Source organism: Megalops cyprinoides, chromosome 5, assembly GCF_013368585.1.
Source record: "Megalops cyprinoides isolate fMegCyp1 chromosome 5, fMegCyp1.pri, whole genome shotgun sequence".
In the NCBI taxonomy this organism is placed as follows: domain Eukaryota; kingdom Metazoa; phylum Chordata; class Actinopteri; order Elopiformes; family Megalopidae; genus Megalops; species Megalops cyprinoides.
In genome coordinates this window covers 26,732,988-26,751,330 of record NC_050587.1, presented here as the reverse complement: position 1 = coordinate 26,751,330, position 18,343 = coordinate 26,732,988, and the positions used below count along the sequence as shown (strand labels likewise).

Sequence of the window (18,343 nt, the reverse complement as noted above, 5' to 3'; positions counted from 1 at the left end):
TGTAGCGCAGTTAAAGCCTGGGAATTTTCTGACAAACCTTTGTGCATTAGCCCTTCTGACCGGTGACCGTGTTCTAAGCAGCATCTGCTCTTCTGTCTGTCCCTTTAGCCTGCTGAACCTGTGCTCCCTGAAGAACCAGGACCACCTGCTGAAGCTGACTGTGTCCACCCTGGACTATAGCCGAGATGGACTGGCACGGGTCATCCTTTCCAAGATCCTGACGGCTGCCACTGACGTAAGAATTTTTTTTCTGTGCGTCTGTCTTAAGAATTATTATGATGGCATATTGAAAGTTAAACCCACCATTAAGTGTAAATTACAAGTCAGCATCATCTGTGGTACGCCTGTGGCTATGTCGTGCTAAGGAGGTAATTTCCCTATACTGTACACAGCACAAAGAGCATTATCATTGTGGTCAGAACTCCATTCTGGCCAAGGATAATATAAATAAAGCTGAGAAAACAGGAAGTATTCGTCAGGACAGATTAATTCCAGGCCTTGTTACTCATTCTCCTTAACTTAATATACACAGATTATTACTATAATGAAAAACACGGTTATCCTCCCTGCAAAGATTTTAAAGAAAAATGTCAAGATTTATTTGTTTCAGATTTTTTTTTTTTTTTTTTTACTTGTGTTGGTGCCATTATATGTGGATCTTATTATTTCAATATATTCTTGAAATCAAATCAAATCAGATCAAAATATAAAAATATTATCAGTCAGATTCATCTCTTGAGATGACATGAGGAAAATATGCTCGCGGTGAAAACAAATGCCATTACTTTTCATTTTAGCTAAGCACTCATGTACACTGCTGAGCTTATCATGAGGCAGTTCAGGTTGAAACAAGCGTGCCAGGAATGTCTCAGCTGTGACGTAAGCCTGCGGCGACCAACCCCCCACTCCCCCCTCTGGCTGTGTACAGAACTGCAGGCTGTACGCCACCAAACACTTGCGGGTGCTGCTGCGCGCAAACGTTGAGTTCTTCAGCAACTGGGGCATCGAGCTGCTGGTGACTCAGCTACACGACCGCAACAAGGCCATCTCCATGGAGGCGCTGGACATCCTGGACGAGGCGTGTGAGGACAAGGTGAGAGGGCCGAGGCCAGGGCCGAGGCCAGGGCCGAGGGGGACGTGCGCTGCAGGTGGGGGGCCCTGGGAGGGAGAGTCTGAAGGCTGCAGCCTGGAGCTCTGCCTAGTGTCTGCACAGACTGTGCACTTGGTTGTTTGGGGGTAAAGCAGTTTTCTGATATTTCAACCTATTCTCCAACGTTTTCATTCTAGTTCATGTCTTGTGCTGGTTTATGGCGGTGTGTCTGCCATTACAGCATTGTGTGTGGTCTTCTGTGTCCCTGAATCCGCCTTGCTGTCCTGTCCAGGCAAACCTCCACGCTCTTATCCACATGAAGCCAGCACTGACCCACCTGGGCGACAAAGGCGTCCTGCTTCTCTTGCGGTGAGTCCATAGAACAGGTGCACTGTTAGTTTATTCAAAGGCATATTTTGAACCCCTGGTTTTAAGGTCAGTTTTGTACTGAGTAAATATTTATTCTTGATAAGCTCATTGTCTGGTGGCTGAAGGTAAATTATGCCAGTGAGCAGAATCTTAATGCAGCAGGTGAAATTTACAAGTAACAGGGTCCATAGCTTTCTGTTCATGTATGTCCACTAATTCCTTAAAAATGCAGACAGGCCTTTGATTAACACCATAAATTGCTCCTACCTTACTGCTGACGTTGAACATAAATCTCTCTTTTTGGGCTTTAAATTCATTTTCAGTTCTCAGGATAATGTCTTGACGTTTGAAAGTTGCCCTAAAGGACTGGTTGGTAGTGTATACACTATGCTGTGGCACTAAGCAGTAATCATTTACCCAATGATATGGCACTCATTGTGTGTGAGTGGAGAGGTGTTAGTTTCTTCTTTTTACCCAAGCGTGTCCTGCCTCCAGGTTCCTGTCAATTCCGAAGGGCTTCTCCTACCTCAACGAGAGGGGATACGTCACGAAGCAGTTGGAAAAATGGCAGAAAGTAAGTTTTCCCAGCATTTTCCTCAGGAAGTCTTCCTGTCAAGCCTTCTCACCCGCCTTGCATCAGGTTCACATATCGGCCTGTATCCGTCTGGAGCACAGCTGTGAACACTGAACATCTGCCAAGGCTGCTTCCCAGAAAGCATGAGAAACGCGGCTAGTTATTTGCATAGATGCAAATCAATGATTTCCTTTCTGGACTGTTCCTGGCCCACACAGTGGTGTGTTCATGATGGCCGACTGCAACCCCCTTCTTGTCACTGTAGGAGTATAACCTGAAGTACGTGGACCTGATTGAGGAGCAGCTGAACGAGGCGCTCACCACCTACCGTAAGCCCATCGACGGAGACAACTACGTCCGGCGAAGCAACCAAAGGTCAGATGGGAACTTCGATGGGCCCCAACAACACAAATCCCCCCCTCACACAGAGTAGAGCTGCTGCCCTCGAGGACTGCTTGGTTACAAGTTTTCAAATTTGCTTAAAGGGCACTGAGGACAGTATACAGATCTCTTGTTCCCATTATATGTCATTTTTTTTTAAATGTGGTAACTCTCTTTGGGAATGTTGTGGTCACTGTGTAAGGCATGAAGTTATTGGCATGAACGTATTAATGGAGATACTGCATTTCGCTTATGTGTTGAACCATGTACGCACACTACATCTCAGCACTGTGTTTGGCATCGACACTTGCTGGAATATGCCGAATTCTGTCCACTGCTTTTACAGCAATGCCTAATGCTGTTTTGTGAAATGCGCTTTTGTACTAGCACTTTGGCAGTCACTCTGGGTGAAATATAAATATTATGGCTTAACATGTGTATCCAATCACAGCCTGAAGTTAATATGAAGTTTCCTAGCAGCAGTTAAATGCAATGAGGCTATCAGTGCTAATACCAATATCCAGTATTTACCCAGCAACATCTGCTGTTCCTGACACCTGTGTTTTTCAGAGCGTTGTTTCTTGTGCAAACTGTGATAAGTGATACTTTCAGTGGAGGCCAGGTCCCTCTGGCACCTCATGTGTTTTGAAGTAGTATGACAGCATCAACTTCTCTTTCGTTCCTCATTTGGTTCTGGTCTGTGTTGCAGGTTACAAAGGCCAAATGTTTATCTTCCTGTGCACTTGTACGGTCAGCTTGTCCATGATAAGACAGGCTGCCACCTGCTGGAGAGTCAGGTAAGTGTTTGCTGGCCTGGGACAGCATCCGATCACATGTCACAGGCTTTGATCACCCTAGCCTGTGTGTACAAAACTTTGAACTGAATTGTTGTGGTAACAGGTTCCCCCCATTCTCCCTCTCCCTCTCTCCTCTGTCTCTTTCGCTTTCTGTCACATTCCCCTTTGTTTTTCTCCTGCTTTTTTTCTTTCTTCTCTGCTCCCATGTTCCTGCCTCTGTCTCTCACACCTTTCCCCAGAATGTGGTTCCGGACCTCAGCTACACAGTACGCTCCCCAATGCTGGATAAGTGGGAGGGCATCAAACAGCTGAAGGCTGCACTGTGGGCCCTGGTCAGTACCCTGAGTGTCTCGTTTGGGACTTTTGGTTAGAGTTAGGGTTGTATGTGGGTTTGTATGTGTGTTGTGATCACATAGCTGTTTACAACCATTCGTTAACCCGAACGCCACCTCAGCCCCATTGCAGTTCACGTATTTTCAACAGGAGCACAGCCTTCATTGAGCATCCTCTTTAATCAATCTTTCCAGGGTAATATCGGCTCTTCAAATTGGGGTCTGAACCTCCTCCAAGAGGAGAACGTGATCCCGGACATCGTGGCCCTTGCCCAGCACTGTGAAGTCCTGTCAATCCGAGGGTAAGCACTGTCCCTCACACTCCCAAATACCACTGTGCCGCTATGTCTGCACGCCCATCACTGCCGTACTTATACCTATAGACCTCTAAGCCATTCCAATTGAATTTGCCTGCTTCTGGCCAGGCTGATCTGGAATCAGCTGATATATTGTATCAGTCAAAAGTTTGGACATCACTTTAATACTTTATTCTTACTATCTTCCACATTTTAGAACTACGAAATAACACAAATGGAATTACTTACATTGTATATTCTAGAGTTTTCAAAGTAGGCAAAAATATTTTTAAAAAATACATTTTTTGAAAGAAATTCATACATAGGCATTAGCTTCACTATTTATATTTGCCTGAGAAACCAATTTAAGCATAAGTCTTAAGATCAAAATGTCTTTGAATGCATGTTTCCCATTATCTTGATCGGGTGTGTCCAAACTTTTGACCGGTTACTGTCTCTCTGCCCTGTCAGGACTTGCTTGTATGTCCTGGGGCTGATCTCCAAGACCAAGCAGGGCTGTGAGCTGCTGAAGCAGCACGGCTGGGACGCGGTGCGGCACAGCCGGCGGCAGCTGTGGCCCGTGGTGCCGGACGAGGTGGAGCAGCAGCAGCAGCAGCAGCAGCAGCAGCCGTCCAGCGAGCTGTCGTCCGTCCCCAGCACGCTCAGCCTCAACTCCGAGTCCACCAGCTCCAGGCACAACAGCGAGAGCGACTCCACGCAGCCCGGTGAGTCTCACCCACACCCCCCCAGCCGCACTCCCACCTCTGTCTCTGCCCATTAAGTGTTGGAGGTGCACTGCTGTGGCTAAAAGTAGGAATGCTTTTGTGCGGCATGTTTAACTGCCGTGTGGTTGTCTTCAATGTGTTGCGGTGTGAGTGCCGCTTGTGGCAAGACTGTGTGATGCAAATAGCGGCAAAGAGTTGTACGTGTCCATAGCCTGCGCTCAGATACACTTTATCAAATGTTCGTTGTGCAATAGCTGAATATAATATAGTGTAATAGTTATATATATCTAATTGTTGTACAGATCCACAGGCTGCACTCATGTATACATTCACGCATGTTCATTGTGCAATAGCTGTACATATATACCTCATTCATTACTCCATGTATTTGCCCTGCACTACTGTTGTTTAGTATTTGTTGTCACTTTGATGTTGTATGAAAGCACTACAAGAGACACTGGAACCAGAGTCAAATTCCTTGTGTCTGTACGTGCCTGCTTGGCCGTCTGATTCTGATTCTGATTCAAACTGTGGTTGCTTTCAGGCATGTACATTCTGGACGACGATCGGTATGAGGGCCCAGACCTGTCGGAGGACCCGCCGCTGTACATGCGCGCCAAGCCCCAGAAGGACCGCAGCCCCTTCACCATCCTGACGTCCGGCCGCCTGGCCCGGAGCCGCTTCATCACCTCCCTGTCCCTCCCCAGCAAGAAGCTGCGCAGCACCAGCGACCCCAAGGGCAGCGGAGGCCCCAAGGTGCCCGGGGAGCTCAAGCTGGGGGGTCTGAGGCGCAACCGCACCGTCACCGAGCCCGCCATCTACTCCCCCGGCCAGGGCGACGTCTTCACCCCGGTCTACAACGGCGGCCAGCTGCCCAAGAGCCCCACGGTGAGCCTGGAGACGTCCTTTGTGGGCAGCAAGGCGTCGGGGGACCGGGGCAGCACGCCCAGCATCGGGGAGGAGGAACCCAGGCTGCCCCGTGGACTAGGGGGCGGGGCCGGCTCGGGGGAGAACCACCGGGAGCAGAGCAGCCGGGAGAGGCTCGCTGGGGATGGCTCCTCCTCCTCTGGGGGAGGGGCCCCGTTCAAGAGCCGGAGCCAGAGCTTTAACACGGACACGACCACGAGCGGCATCAGCTCCATGAGCTCCAGCCCGTCCCGGGACACAGTCGGGGGCGGCATGGACTCCCCGAGCGTGGACACGGACTGCGTCAGCCTCAACACGGTGGTCAGCACCCAGACCGTCATGGCCCTGAACTCCCTCACACCCCAGTCCAACCACATGCCCCTGTCCAAGTCCAACTCGGTGTCCCTGGTCCCGCCCGGCTCCTCCCACACCCTCCCCCGCCGGGCCCAGTCGCTCAAGTCTCCCTCGGTGGGGGCCATCAAGAGCCTGGCGGACTGCAGCTTCATCTACACGAGCCCGCGCGACGCCCTGGGCTACGCCACGCTCAAGCGGCTGCAGCAGCAGCGCATTCACCCGTCCCTGTCGCACAGCGAGGCGCTCGCCTCCCCCGCCAAGGACGTGCTGTTCACCGACACCATCACCATGAAAACCGGGAGCCTGGACTCCCGGCTCACGCCCCGCAGGTAGGCCACAGAGGCGCTCAGCTCCTCCTCTTCCACCCCCCGCCCCCCACATCCGAATTACTGTTTCCCGTTTCGGTTCCTCTTTTCATCCTCTGCTTCCTCTCTCTTTTCCTCTGTGGTCTACTTCATCTTATTTTTCCACATCCTCACATATAAAGATGGATTTTTTTCAGTGGTGGCTGTAAGGAAGTTACATTCTGTGTACAGCAAAAAGATGTATTCCATCACAGATGAACCATAATGGAAGCTGTGAGTGTACTTCATTTAAGTATTCCAAGGAAAATCATCATGAAGCCTGCAATAAACGTTTCTGTGGAAATCCCCACAGATATTCTTGGCCAGTTGCCTGGGTGTTTGAATTCCTGAGTTAAAACGAAGGCTTCTCAGAAGATCTATATCTTGTTTTTCTAGAAAGGTTATTGTCGTACCGCTTTAGAGTAGCTTTATGTATGATGACTCAGCAAACCTGCATCCCATCAGCTGCCCTTGGCATAGACGCCTTTGGGATTGGGAAAGGAACTGAGGTGGGCCAAGTCTAGATGATGATTCGTGGTTGATTTGAGTGGTTAGGTGTGCGGCTCGGAATGAAATCCTGGGGTGTGCAGCCGTGCATTAGGCCACACTTTCTTACTCACCGTGGATCTGGGTGCGTTGGGCGCAGCTAAACATTTTTTCAGGGCAGAGGGCCGGTGAGGGGGTGGAGTGGACTGGACCCTGGACAGCAGCTGTGTCTGTGGGAAAATCTCTCTATACTGAACATGCACTGCTGTTCTCCTGTAGACTTTTAGGCATGTTTCTTGTCACTGTCTTGCAGTTTACCCCTTGTAAATCCTGGAATAACACAGTGACAGTTCCAGAGAGGCTGGATTGGAATTTGGTTATAACCTAACATTTGTTTACAAGAGATAACTTGGTGACGGTTTTGGAAATGGTAGGATGGGAATTTGTTTAGGGCCCAGTGTTCATTTCTTTATTTGAGTGAGAGTGTGGTTTGATGGGGGGAGTCGTGTGTTCCATAGGGAAAGCCCAGTGGACAGAGAATGATAATGCAGGGACTAACACAATGAGGTTATTGTTCCTCCCTCATCGTTTTTACCCATTTGCATTTGACCCTGATAGTCCTCCATACTTTGGTTTCACTGTAACATAACCACGTGTTCTCTTCCTCCTCCCTTCCCTTGCCAGTTAATTCACTCCAGAAACTTGAAGAATGTTGATGTCCACAGTAACACTGAAGAACAGTTTGTCCATTCAAATGAGATGCAAATCAGGTTACCTTTAGTAAAAGGTCAGAAGTGGATCAGGACAGAATGTCAGGAAATTACACTGGAAACCACTTGAAGGGGAAATATAAAGCAAAAGAGCCTTGTTTTTGTCAAACCACCACCACTCAACATGTTTCCCATCCTTCCCAGTAATACCAAGCTCTACTCCATGCCTGGATACATTTTGAAAAGACTGTATCTCAAGTGCAAGCCATTTAATATTACCATACCCTTTAAGCAGCAAATACCCCCAAAGGCCCCAGCCCCCCACAGCCATAACCCAAACTGTATTTTTGATGGTCCCCCTCAGGTTCTCTATAAAGAGGCTCAGATGTTTGGGCCATGGCCCGGTCGGGCCCCATCGCAGGGCATCCAGAACACTCTTCCCACGGTGCGTGGACAACTCCAGGGACTGGCTTCTGTCTTCCTCTCTCTCTCTTTCTTTCTCTATTTCAGAAAGTCCCTGTTTAGAAGCGCTTGAACCCCAACCCCCACCTCCCCATGCCCTCTTGCAAACATTTCTCCTGCTTCTTGAACCATATACACATTGGACACACAGACACACACACACACACACACACACACACACACAGACACACACACAAACACTCTCCCTCTAGCTCCTCCTCTGTCCAATCTCCTGCCAGCTACGAGTAGACCAGACCTTGAGACTGTTCTGTGAAGTTTAATTGCAGAACCCTAAATCTTTCAATCAAAGGAAACTCCGCACCCTGTTTCTGCGTGCCGTTGTTGCTAACCTTTGTTAGTGTTGCTATCTTGGGATAAGATATTGTGCTACTTTTTGGAGAGGGGCATGGGAGCAGTTCCTACCGTTGTTTCTACCACACTACTGCACTCTCCGTTCTCTGCCCCTTTTCCGTGGAAACAGACCTCCCTGTGCAAATGACACCCCCACCACATTCAGATGGATTGTTTCCATTAAATTCTTCAGGCAAAAGTACCTCCTCTGCTGTCTCATACTGGTTCAATCAGGCCAGATGTCTTTTAGGCTTGTGCCCCTACACTTACTGAAGAGACATTTCAGATGTGTCTGTACAGTTAGATATGGGTAGTTTTATAGTGGTCGGTAGATAGAAAAGGCTAACATTAGCTAGCTAATAGACCGGTAATCAGTTTAGTTCACTTGTTCCCTTTGCTTTTTTAGTCAATGTAAATTGAGCTGGCCAATGAATTAGATGAACAGATGAGGTCAGCACAGGTAATTACATTATAATATATAATTGTATATATTATCACAATTTTTGCATGGATAGTTACTAAGAAAATTCAAGGTTAAATACCTTGCCCTGAATATAGCAGCCATAGAAATTATTGCATTAACAGAAACCCAAACTGAAGGATTGTTTTTGCATGACTGCAACATGCAAAACAAAAGCATACTGCGTTTTGTTTTGCTTGTTGCGGAAAGATTTCAGCAACAATGACGCTGATTCAAACTAGTACACATGACAGTTCCTGCACTGATAACCCAATCAGAATAAATTACCCATTGTGCGGGATTATTATGTCTTTGGTGATTTGTTCTCAGTTTCCTTGTTCAGATGCAGTTCCCCTGTTTTAGTGGCATAGATACCTATGTCTGTCTGTCTGTCTATCTGTATATCTGTCTATGTGTACATCTGTCTGTCTATCCCTCTCTCCCCATCTCCCTTCTCCTCTCCATCCCTATGTGACCTTGTGGTGTTCTCATATGCTGCCTGACCCCCTTCCCCCTCCCTGTCTCCCTACCCCTGCTATTTGCCCTCCCCTCTTCCCCACCCTCTCCCTCTCGTCCTCTCTCCCACTTTCCTCCACTGTTCTTCACTCTCCCCCACATTCTCCCTCTCTTGCTCTCCTCCACCCTTCTTCTGTCTCCTCTCCCCTCTCCCTCTGTCGCACTCTCCTCCTCCCTCTTCCCCCTACACTCTCCTACCCCTTCTTCTTCTCTCCCTCTCTACCACTCTCTTCCACCCTCTTCCTCTCCCCCTCCTCCTCTCTCCTCCACCCTTTCTCCCACATTTCTCTCCCTCTGTCCTCCTCTCTCGTACTTTTCTCCACCCTCTCCCTCTCTCCACCAGATTTCTGAAAGCACTGAGTTTTGCCTCTCTGGACAAAGAGGACCTCCTCAGTCCCATCAGCCAGACGACCCTCCAGCGCTCCTCCTCTGTCCGCTCAATGGTCTCCAGCGCCACCTATGGGTGCTCAGATGACTACATTGGCCTGGCACTGCCCATGGACATCAACAACATGTTTCAGGTGCTGCTTCCCTTCTCAGCCTCTCATTGGTCATCTCCATATGTAACACTGAAGCAATGTCTGTGTTTCCAACTGGTGTCTGATAAAATGAAATTCCGTTGCTTTTCATTCATTGGTGGATGCTAGGTGGAGTTGCTCTGTGGTCTTCATAATCAGTGTTTGCCGATGTTATTTTTCCACAGATAAAAGAAACACCTTATTTCCAGCAGCGGACCAGTCCGCCATCTGAGGAGAGATCGGCCAAGTTTTTCTTTGGAGAATCAGATGGTAAAGTTGTTGTCAGGTCTTTAACAGGCATCCAAACCAAGCACAAGCAAACAACATATTTGAAACTGATGGTCATTTTATATGGGTACATCTATAGTCGAATGAAAATCAAAGAAGATCGTTGTGGTAGCCTTCAGTCACAAGGCTACAGTATAATGTTCTTTATTCCTCTTCGCAAATGAGTCAGCCACCTGATTCCTAGATGGAAGTATTTTTATGTGAGAACTGATCCTTCATTTGTTCCCTGGACTTTTTCCTGTGTGAGAATTTGTCCACTCCAGACCGCAGTGGCTCTTTACCCTCTAGGGGTCTCGTGTATGTTACATGTCTGATTGTCCACCCCTGTGCCTGTCCTGATGCCCCTCCCTGTCCCTCCCTCTTCCAGGCTCAGGGGAGGGCTCTCGTCACCCCGCCCCCTTGCTGAGGCAGCAGTTCAGCATCACCGAGCTGATGGCGGGAGGCCGGGCCGAGCAGCAGCAGCTGCTGGGCTCCGGGGAGACGGGCCTGCAGGAGCACAGAGAGGACAACTGCCTGTACTGCGTGGGCGTCCAGGTGCTGGGCTGCGCCGCGCACAGCTCCACGCAGGGCCGCACAGGTGAGGCCCCGCACCTCGCCGCACCTGCACCCGTAAAAGGGGCCACCCTCCCCTGCTTTCTCCTCCACACCGACACACGCAGCCATGACCTCGTACGCCGTCACCGCTGGGGCAGATTTCACAGCGGTCGCTTCCTCTGCCGTGTCTGACCCTCTCTCCCCACCGCAGACTTCAGTGACGTCCCATACTCGGAGTGGTGCGGCCCATCCATCCACAACCACCTGGAGGTGATGCCCCAGTCCAAGTTCTCGGGGGTCTCTGGGTGCAGCGACGTGGTGTCCCAGGGGTCTGCCAGCAGCACCCGCAGCACAGAGCTTGTCCTGGGTGAGGACAAACAGCCTTTGTGACACAGACTTAATAATACTGCCTGCTGCCATTAGTTAAAACCCTACATTATATGTATTTTTTTGCACCGTTTCCATACTTGTGTGATTGACTTTCACTCAAAATGGATAGCCACCATTACAATAAACATGTGTGAGTAGAATGAATTTCCTGGCACTGTGTTTAAGGCTAGGCTGGTACTTGGTGCTGAGCAGGCTCACACTCTTTCTCCAGGGGTGAAGGCCATCCCAGAGGACGCGCCAGCCTGCAGGGCTCTCCTGAGGAAAGAGGTGCTCCGGCTGGTGGTCAACCTGAGCTCCTCTGTGGGGACCAAGGGCCATGAGACCGGCCTGCTCACGTGAGGGACACTTCGCCCACACCCACCTGTTTCCCACATGCAAGCGCCTCACAGCGCCTGACAGAAATGGCCCTCAGATCAGCTTAGTTCACCCAGCCTTTCCAATAGCAGTGTTTCTGGGGAGCTGGCTTTTCCCACTAGATCCACATTCCTTCAGCGTTTAGACATGCTTCGATTCCTTGCAAATGAGCACCAGAAGTACTTGTGTTTCTGGTATCCGTCACTGCACTGACAGCTGTTTACACATGCCATTGTTGCCCTACGTCCTTCTGGGAGAAGTCAGGCGGAGTGCCCTCTCTCTGTCCTCATTCTTGCCTGTTTTCCCCTCACTCTCTCTTGTGTTTCTGTCTGCTTGCAGGATCAAGGAGAAGTTCCCCTACGCCTTTGATGACATCTGTCTGTATTCAGAGGTGTCCTACCTGCTGGCGCACTGCATGTTCCGCTTGCCCTCTCGGCGCTTCATCCAGGAGCTCTTCCAGGATGTCCAATTCATCCTGGTAACCACGTCACCCTGCCACCACGCACATTCTCACTCTGACTCACTCTGCTAATTAGTGTTTTGCAAGTTCACACTTCACAAGAGCTAGCTCAAAGTTCAGTTCACACAGATTAAAGTGAACAAGTTCATGTTCATAGTTAACAATTTTGAACAAGTTCACAGTCCCAGTTCATTTCTTCCATTTTTTAAAATGAGCTGCTCCAGGGACTATTTTATGCGTACGTCTACATGCGCAGTGATTGTTACGCGGGATATGGGCAGTTGGTTGCGAGCTGTCGAGCTGTCTGTCTGATCAAGTTGTACTAATAAAAACGTCTCAAGTATGGAATAACGCCGTCCGTGTTTCTTCATCAAGCAGTAACTTTAACATACCCAAGGGTTCCAAATCTCGCGCAAAGAAAAAAAAATCTGTGCAGTCATTGGTACGTGTTTTAAAAAAAACAATTTTCCAAAAAAACCAAATTTCACGTTACATTTGTTTGGCAGGATAGAATGTAGAGTAGACAAGCATATCCCCTTGTACTATTATGTCAGAGAAATCATTTTACTTGGCATACATGCTGCTGTCAAAGAACAGTGTGTCATTTAACAAAATGTGGACATTTGAAGAGCACGATTTGTTCAAGGTCTTTATGTCATATGGCATAATTCATTCAGCATTTAGGCAGATGAGTTTCCTCATGAGTGCCAGATGTTTGTCATTGGATCAAAAAAAAAAAAATCATTAGTCCAACTCCATAAGGTGTGGTGCACCTAAGTTCCCAATGTGTTGTCTTTTTGTACTGTGGCAAGATTTATTCTTATAGGATTTGGAATAGGATGGGAAATTAGAATTATTGAGTCTAGCTGGTTTGAGGCAGATCTGGTGTCATGGAGAATAAGTAGTTCATTTTGGCTGGTGTGAAGTCAGTATGGAATAGTTCTGGTAAATTAGCAGGTATTTTAGTGCCTAAGTATTTCCTGTTGCCTTTTGGAGTTAAAGGAGTTTTGGGCTGCAGTGTTCCACCAGCTTCCATGCAGGGGCATAATTATGGATTTAATTCAATTCACAGAGTGGCCTGAGATATTCAAGAAAGTTGGTTGATAATTGATAACCTTCTGCATGGTGTTTTTTTTTTTAGATAACAGTATGTCTTCTTTGTATAGGGTAATTTTATTTGAGTTGAATTTTCTGTTGTGATTGCAGATGCACATTTATTCTGTCACATAACAGTTGCAGATGGGTCATTAAATACTGCAAACGGTGAGAGAGATAACGGGCATCCTTGGCTTGTACCCGGTCACCCGGTGACAGGGTGTGAGATGGCATTGCTAGTGATGACTGAGGCAGTGGGTGCATTGTGTGGTGCTCTGATCTGTCTAATAAAAATTTCTCACAAACCAAATTTCTCGAAAGCTGCAAACAAGAAGTTGCGCTTGACTTTGTCAAAATCTTTCTTGCATCTACAGATAACTGTGTGTTTGTTGTTGATAACTCCCTGTGTTGATTAGAGATCATGGGTGGTAGCTGGTGCATTCAGATAGGTCTCTGTTACGTTAGGGCAGTGTTCGTGTGGGTTGGGATGGTTGAAGTGATATGTTGTTCATATCTTTGAATATTTTAATAGGTCATGGTGACACCATGATTGAGGGCCTATTCAGAATACTAGTCTGTTACGCCGTGAGTTTTGGTAGGCCGGTATTGCTTAGGAATAAGCGGATTTCTGCCATGCCCTTCTCAAATCGTGTCCATTTTCTCCCCATTTTGGGAGGCCGATATTGTTTAGGAATACGCTGATTTCTGCCATGCCCTTCTCAGATTGTGTCCATTTTCTCCCCAGATGTATGAGGAAGCTGAGACCGTCCTCTCAATGGCACAAAAGCAAGTCAGTGTGGACGACCACAGCGAATCCTGACCACCCAATCGCTTCCACCCCTCCTCCCCCCTACACGCGCCCTCCCCGCACCGGTGCCCCAAGCCCTCTGCAGGTCCCTGATCCGTGTGCGGTGAGAACAGGAGAGGGACAACAGGAGGAATATGGAGAGCGCTTACACAGGACAGTGAGCAGGCTGAGGTCAGGGGAAAACACACGAAAGACAGAGGAGAAGCAGGATGCTCCCGGGCAGCTGAAGGACAGACAGACCTGGGGGATCCTACAGAGGAACTCTTTAACAAAGCAAAGCTTATGACTGACACTTTGAAACCTGAGCACTGAACACATTACAGATTGAACTTTTTATTAAAAATGAACTGAAATGACAGTAACTGAATAAGGTATGTGCTGGTGGGGTAAATTCCCTTTTCCCTCCAGATGAATGCATTCTGTTACTGTTATGAATCAACAAAAGCATGTTTCTTCTTTTTTTTAACTCGGCATTTCCCAAACGGGTTTATTTTTTATCTAGACTGTGAACACTACAGGACGTTCCAGCATTTTCAGATGGGAGCACTTCATCCCTAATAAATCAGTCAGCCTGCATTTGGGAGAAATGGACAGTACAACTTCCAATATTCTGATGAAAGAGTGATTGCTATTTGAAAGATTTCTTTTTTTTCTTCTCTGCAAATATTTCAGACAATCGAATGCCAAATAATTTATTCTACTTCGATGCCTGTTTTTCTCAGTCTGATGTTCCGCATGGTCAAAGAAAAAGCTTCTCTCTACTACCCTCCCCCACATTTTTGCTTGCAGTTTTTGTTTATTTTAGCAAGACATTTAGCCCTTGTGTTCTTAACATGCGAGAGCAAGCAGAGATTGATTTCAGTTCTGAAGCAGCAGTGCTAATAGCGTTTGTGGCTGTGAGCTTTGTCGGGGACAGATAAAGTAGTTCCAAGTATTGGGTTGGTGCACATCACAGCAATGACCGTCTTCAGTTGTGTTTTCTATCAGTAAACCACTGGCAAATCCAGAGTTTGGATATTTGGTGCCATATATTGTAAGGAATGTAAATGGTAATCCAGCTACACAACGCTGAGCTTCAAACACAAAATAAGCAATGCTAAAATAAGAAGGAAATTCTCCTTTTGTAGGTGTTAATGTTACCATTCTTTATTTGGAGTGAACACCATCTCTTTAAATGTTCCTGATGTAACATCATTCTGTGGCATCATTGTGGTTGCTACATTGAAAACCGTAAGTGCTTAAGTGCTCCCTCATTTTAATGCATTTGTTGGTATTGGAAGGACGTATTATAGTGGTTAACACTATTACAGCAAATGCATTATGTCGGTCATTATGTTTTGAGGGAGTATGAAATGCTTTTCACAGTGAAAAGGAACAGATTGTCTGCAATAAAGGAGGTCAAAGGGTGAGTTCTTTTAAGAATATCGATCACATTGTAATTTGAAGAGCTTGACATACACTCTCAGTGAAGTTACGGTAAATCAACACAATGCTATTAATATTTTCAGTAATCTGTTATTATCATCAGGACCTTTTAAGAGTTCAATAAGATGCCCCACAGCTGATACCCCTCATTGTTTATAAATACTTGCACTGGAAAGTTTACGTTCATTTGCATCATTAAGTTTTGTATGTCATCAGATTGAGAACAGTTAAGGGAGAAATACTGCAACAGCTGTGAGCTAACCATGTCATGACTTTTGCAAATTGACTTTTCCAATGCAAGACTTCTGCAGGTTACAAAGAAGGACCACTGTACACAGACTGTTATAAATGACAGCTCTGAGTCCAGACAAGGTTTTTTTACTTCTCATACGTCTCAGTGCATTTCAAAAAAAGGCAAGAAAAATTAGTAAATGTGGAGTAACACAAAAGTATCCCATCCATCACTTATTACAGACTTAATACAAAAATTATACGCTTTGTAACTGCTATGCAATGTAACCATTATTTGTAAACACAAATGAATTTTGAAGAGGCTGAACAGTTGGGGCTTTCTTTCTTTTGGCTGGACCATTATGTTTTTTTTTTCTCTTGTTTTGTCAAGGCAGCTTTAATTTTTTGTATGTGTTTCATTTTTTCTGTTATTTGAGTTCAAATTATTGTATAATGAAATGGTTCAGAGATATGTATTTATTTTAGTATCTAACAAATCCAGTCACTGGTACTTCCATAATTTGTTTTGGCTTCAGATTGTTTTACACTTTAAGCAGTTTCGAACTTTCGGCAGTTTCCATGGAAGTTTATAATCAGTTAAGGTGAGCAGTTTGTGCCAACAGCTAGTTGATTTGCAATACTGGCAGGCCACCAGGCAATATCTAAACCTAAGTCGTTAGAACCTGCAAAGGATAAGAAACCAAGAACTGGTTGCACCACCTCTCAACTTGATGATGAGAGATTGAATAGGTGGTCACAATAACGCCTCGCTCTTCTGTAGAACTGTGCCACCCAATCTGCAGCGCCTCCATGCACCCACTCCCACTTCTCATGGCAACAGACCTGTAGCACAGCTTGCACTGATTGCAGACCAGTCTAATTTCCGTTCTGAATACTCATATTTATAGAACAAGCTGTATTTGTTTCCAACCCGTTTTTTAATCAGGGGCAAAGACTAATTTAGTCCGTCAATAATAAATAGTTATTTAATGCCACTGAGATGTATATCTATATATAGATATATAGAGATATATCTATATATAATTATTTGAAATATTTGGGACTGTCACTTTGAGGTTAGCCTTTGAATTAAATAATGTGCAGAGTGAAATCTTCCTCTTGGCTTGGAGCAGAAGGGGGGGGGGGGGGGGGGTTAATTATTTAAATATTTAATAATTGCATGGAAATGGGACAGGGGCTGAGAACAAAATGACTTTCCAAGAGTTTGTTTTTTTTTTTCCTTTTTATGTTTTTGCTAATATGCTGCTACATGTGGACTTGTGAAAAGTGTTTGTAGAGCACTGAAGGGATGTCAAACCTAATCTATATTATATATCTGTACCATAGAGGTGACACAGAGAGAGTGAGAGAAGTAAAACAGGAAAAAAAAAAGGTTATTTATTTTTTCCTTATGAAATTTTTTCAAGAAACTGTATAATTTAAGGTGTTTTGCCCAATTTGTAGTTTCTCTTGTATATTGTACACAGTTTGTTTTTGGGCATTATGGACCTCAAGGAAAATGAAATCTTATCAAAGGGATGCATTGTTAATAAAATATATATGAACTACCCTGACTGCGGTGGAGCTGCATCTGTGTTACATACTCGCTACCTCCCCTGGCTCGTTTTGTCGACATGGCGTTGTGAAAAGTACGAGTGTAACCTGGCGTGTGCAAATGTGGAGGAAAAGGAAACGAACAAAAATAAAATGGCACCAGACGGACCTCGAAAAGGACGGGACCTACCTGCTGCCTGGGTCTCCTTGGTGCTTGTTGGGCCAGCCCGTCCTCGCCTGCCTCAGCGGCCAGCTCTGCGGTCTCGGGGAGCGTCCCATATTTTGTTCGTTCAGTTTTTTTTTTCCTTTTTGTATTTTTCTTAAAATATCCCGTGCGTGACACCCATGTAAGCCCCTCTTCCCGTGGACTTGTAAACCTATATGCGCAAATGCAAACTACTTTTCACCATTAGCTATTTCCTTCGCTTGCTGCAGCCAGAACCCACGAGGTGATCAGTCTCGCATCATCCTTTCTCTGTGGAGGCAACCAAACGCTCAACTCCTGGTGGCTGTTGCTGTCACCATTACCCGCCATTTCCCGCCAGTTTTCCACCACCTCCATTTGATCACCTGGAGCTCCATATAGCAGGTGCCAAAATAAAATAAAATAAATAAATAAATAAACCCAAAACACTCTGTGTTTGTGTGTGAATGGCAGTCTACCCACTCGTAACAGTCTGTTCACTGTGTAGTGGTGTGATATATTACTCGGCAGTTCAAAAAAAAACATGTTTCAGACAATTGAGTTTACAAGGGTCGGGGTGGTGGGCTAGTCAAGGTTTCTTCACCTCACTGCTCCCTGCGATTCACCATTCATCTGCAAGTTGCTCAGGTGACGTCACTGGAAAAATATGTGACTGCATGTGAACGGAATTGCATTCCTCCTCCCTCGGTTTGACATGTTGAGGCGGCTCTAATGCCAGTTGCAGTCAAGGTTACATAAAGGGGAATTAAAAAATTAGTACTCATACAGAAAAAAATCTTTTTTGCCCACACTTTGATGGGGTATACTGATGCATTCATTTGAACTTTAAGATGACACAATATAAAATGTGACTAATTGCATTCCTATGACGCTAGCAGTGGTAAAATCATTAAATAAGCTTTCAAAAAACCTAAAACAGGTCTTTTGTCTTTTCAAATGCAAATTTCAACTAAAACATAAAATCTTTGTTTTATTTGTCCAAATAAATATGAATAATAATACTATTTTTCACAGTATTGCATTACATTTAGCAAATGCTCTTATCCAGAGCAAGTTACATCAGTTACAGTTGTATCCATTTATATAGCTAGATAGTTATTGAGTCAATTTTGGGTTAAGTACCTTGCCAAAGGGTACAGGGTATTCCCTAGCAGGGAATCAAACCAGCAACCTTTTGGTTATGAGCACTGCTCCTTACCACTATGCCACACTCCTTGAACAACTGATGCACTCCTTTGTGAATGAATGGATTACATTATGTTAGGAATGTCACCATATTTTACAAAGCATGCATGTGTAATAATGCTGCAGTAATACTGGTGTACATG

The 18,343-nt window shown here is 46.0% G+C and overlaps 1 protein-coding gene across 2 annotated transcripts in view; it reads left to right on the top strand.

Moving 5' to 3' along the window:
- The window catches only part of LOC118777522 (rapamycin-insensitive companion of mTOR-like), a 50,171-nt gene extending 34,530 nt beyond the window's left edge, over nt 1-15,641 (top strand). Inside the window, exons 22-39 of one of the 2 annotated variants that reach the window (XM_036528541.1) lie at nt 109-235; nt 929-1,093; nt 1,383-1,459; nt 1,955-2,033; nt 2,299-2,408; nt 3,124-3,211; nt 3,451-3,543; nt 3,739-3,845; nt 4,311-4,564; nt 5,109-6,153; nt 7,729-7,809; nt 9,497-9,674; nt 9,857-9,941; nt 10,327-10,536; nt 10,705-10,860; nt 11,095-11,218; nt 11,577-11,715; nt 13,538-15,641. In XM_036528541.1, the coding sequence (XP_036384434.1) occupies nt 109-235; nt 929-1,093; nt 1,383-1,459; nt 1,955-2,033; nt 2,299-2,408; nt 3,124-3,211; nt 3,451-3,543; nt 3,739-3,845; nt 4,311-4,564; nt 5,109-6,153; nt 7,729-7,809; nt 9,497-9,674; nt 9,857-9,941; nt 10,327-10,536; nt 10,705-10,860; nt 11,095-11,218; nt 11,577-11,715; nt 13,538-13,612 (3,193 nt within the window). In that variant the 3' untranslated portion in view covers nt 13,613-15,641. The remainder of the gene's footprint in view (nt 1-108; nt 236-928; nt 1,094-1,382; nt 1,460-1,954; nt 2,034-2,298; nt 2,409-3,123; nt 3,212-3,450; nt 3,544-3,738; nt 3,846-4,310; nt 4,565-5,108; nt 6,154-7,728; nt 7,810-9,496; nt 9,675-9,856; nt 9,942-10,326; nt 10,537-10,704; nt 10,861-11,094; nt 11,219-11,576; nt 11,716-13,537) is intronic. The other variant, XM_036528542.1, reaches the window with a different exon arrangement.
- Nucleotides 15,642-18,343: the final 2,702 nt, after the last annotated feature.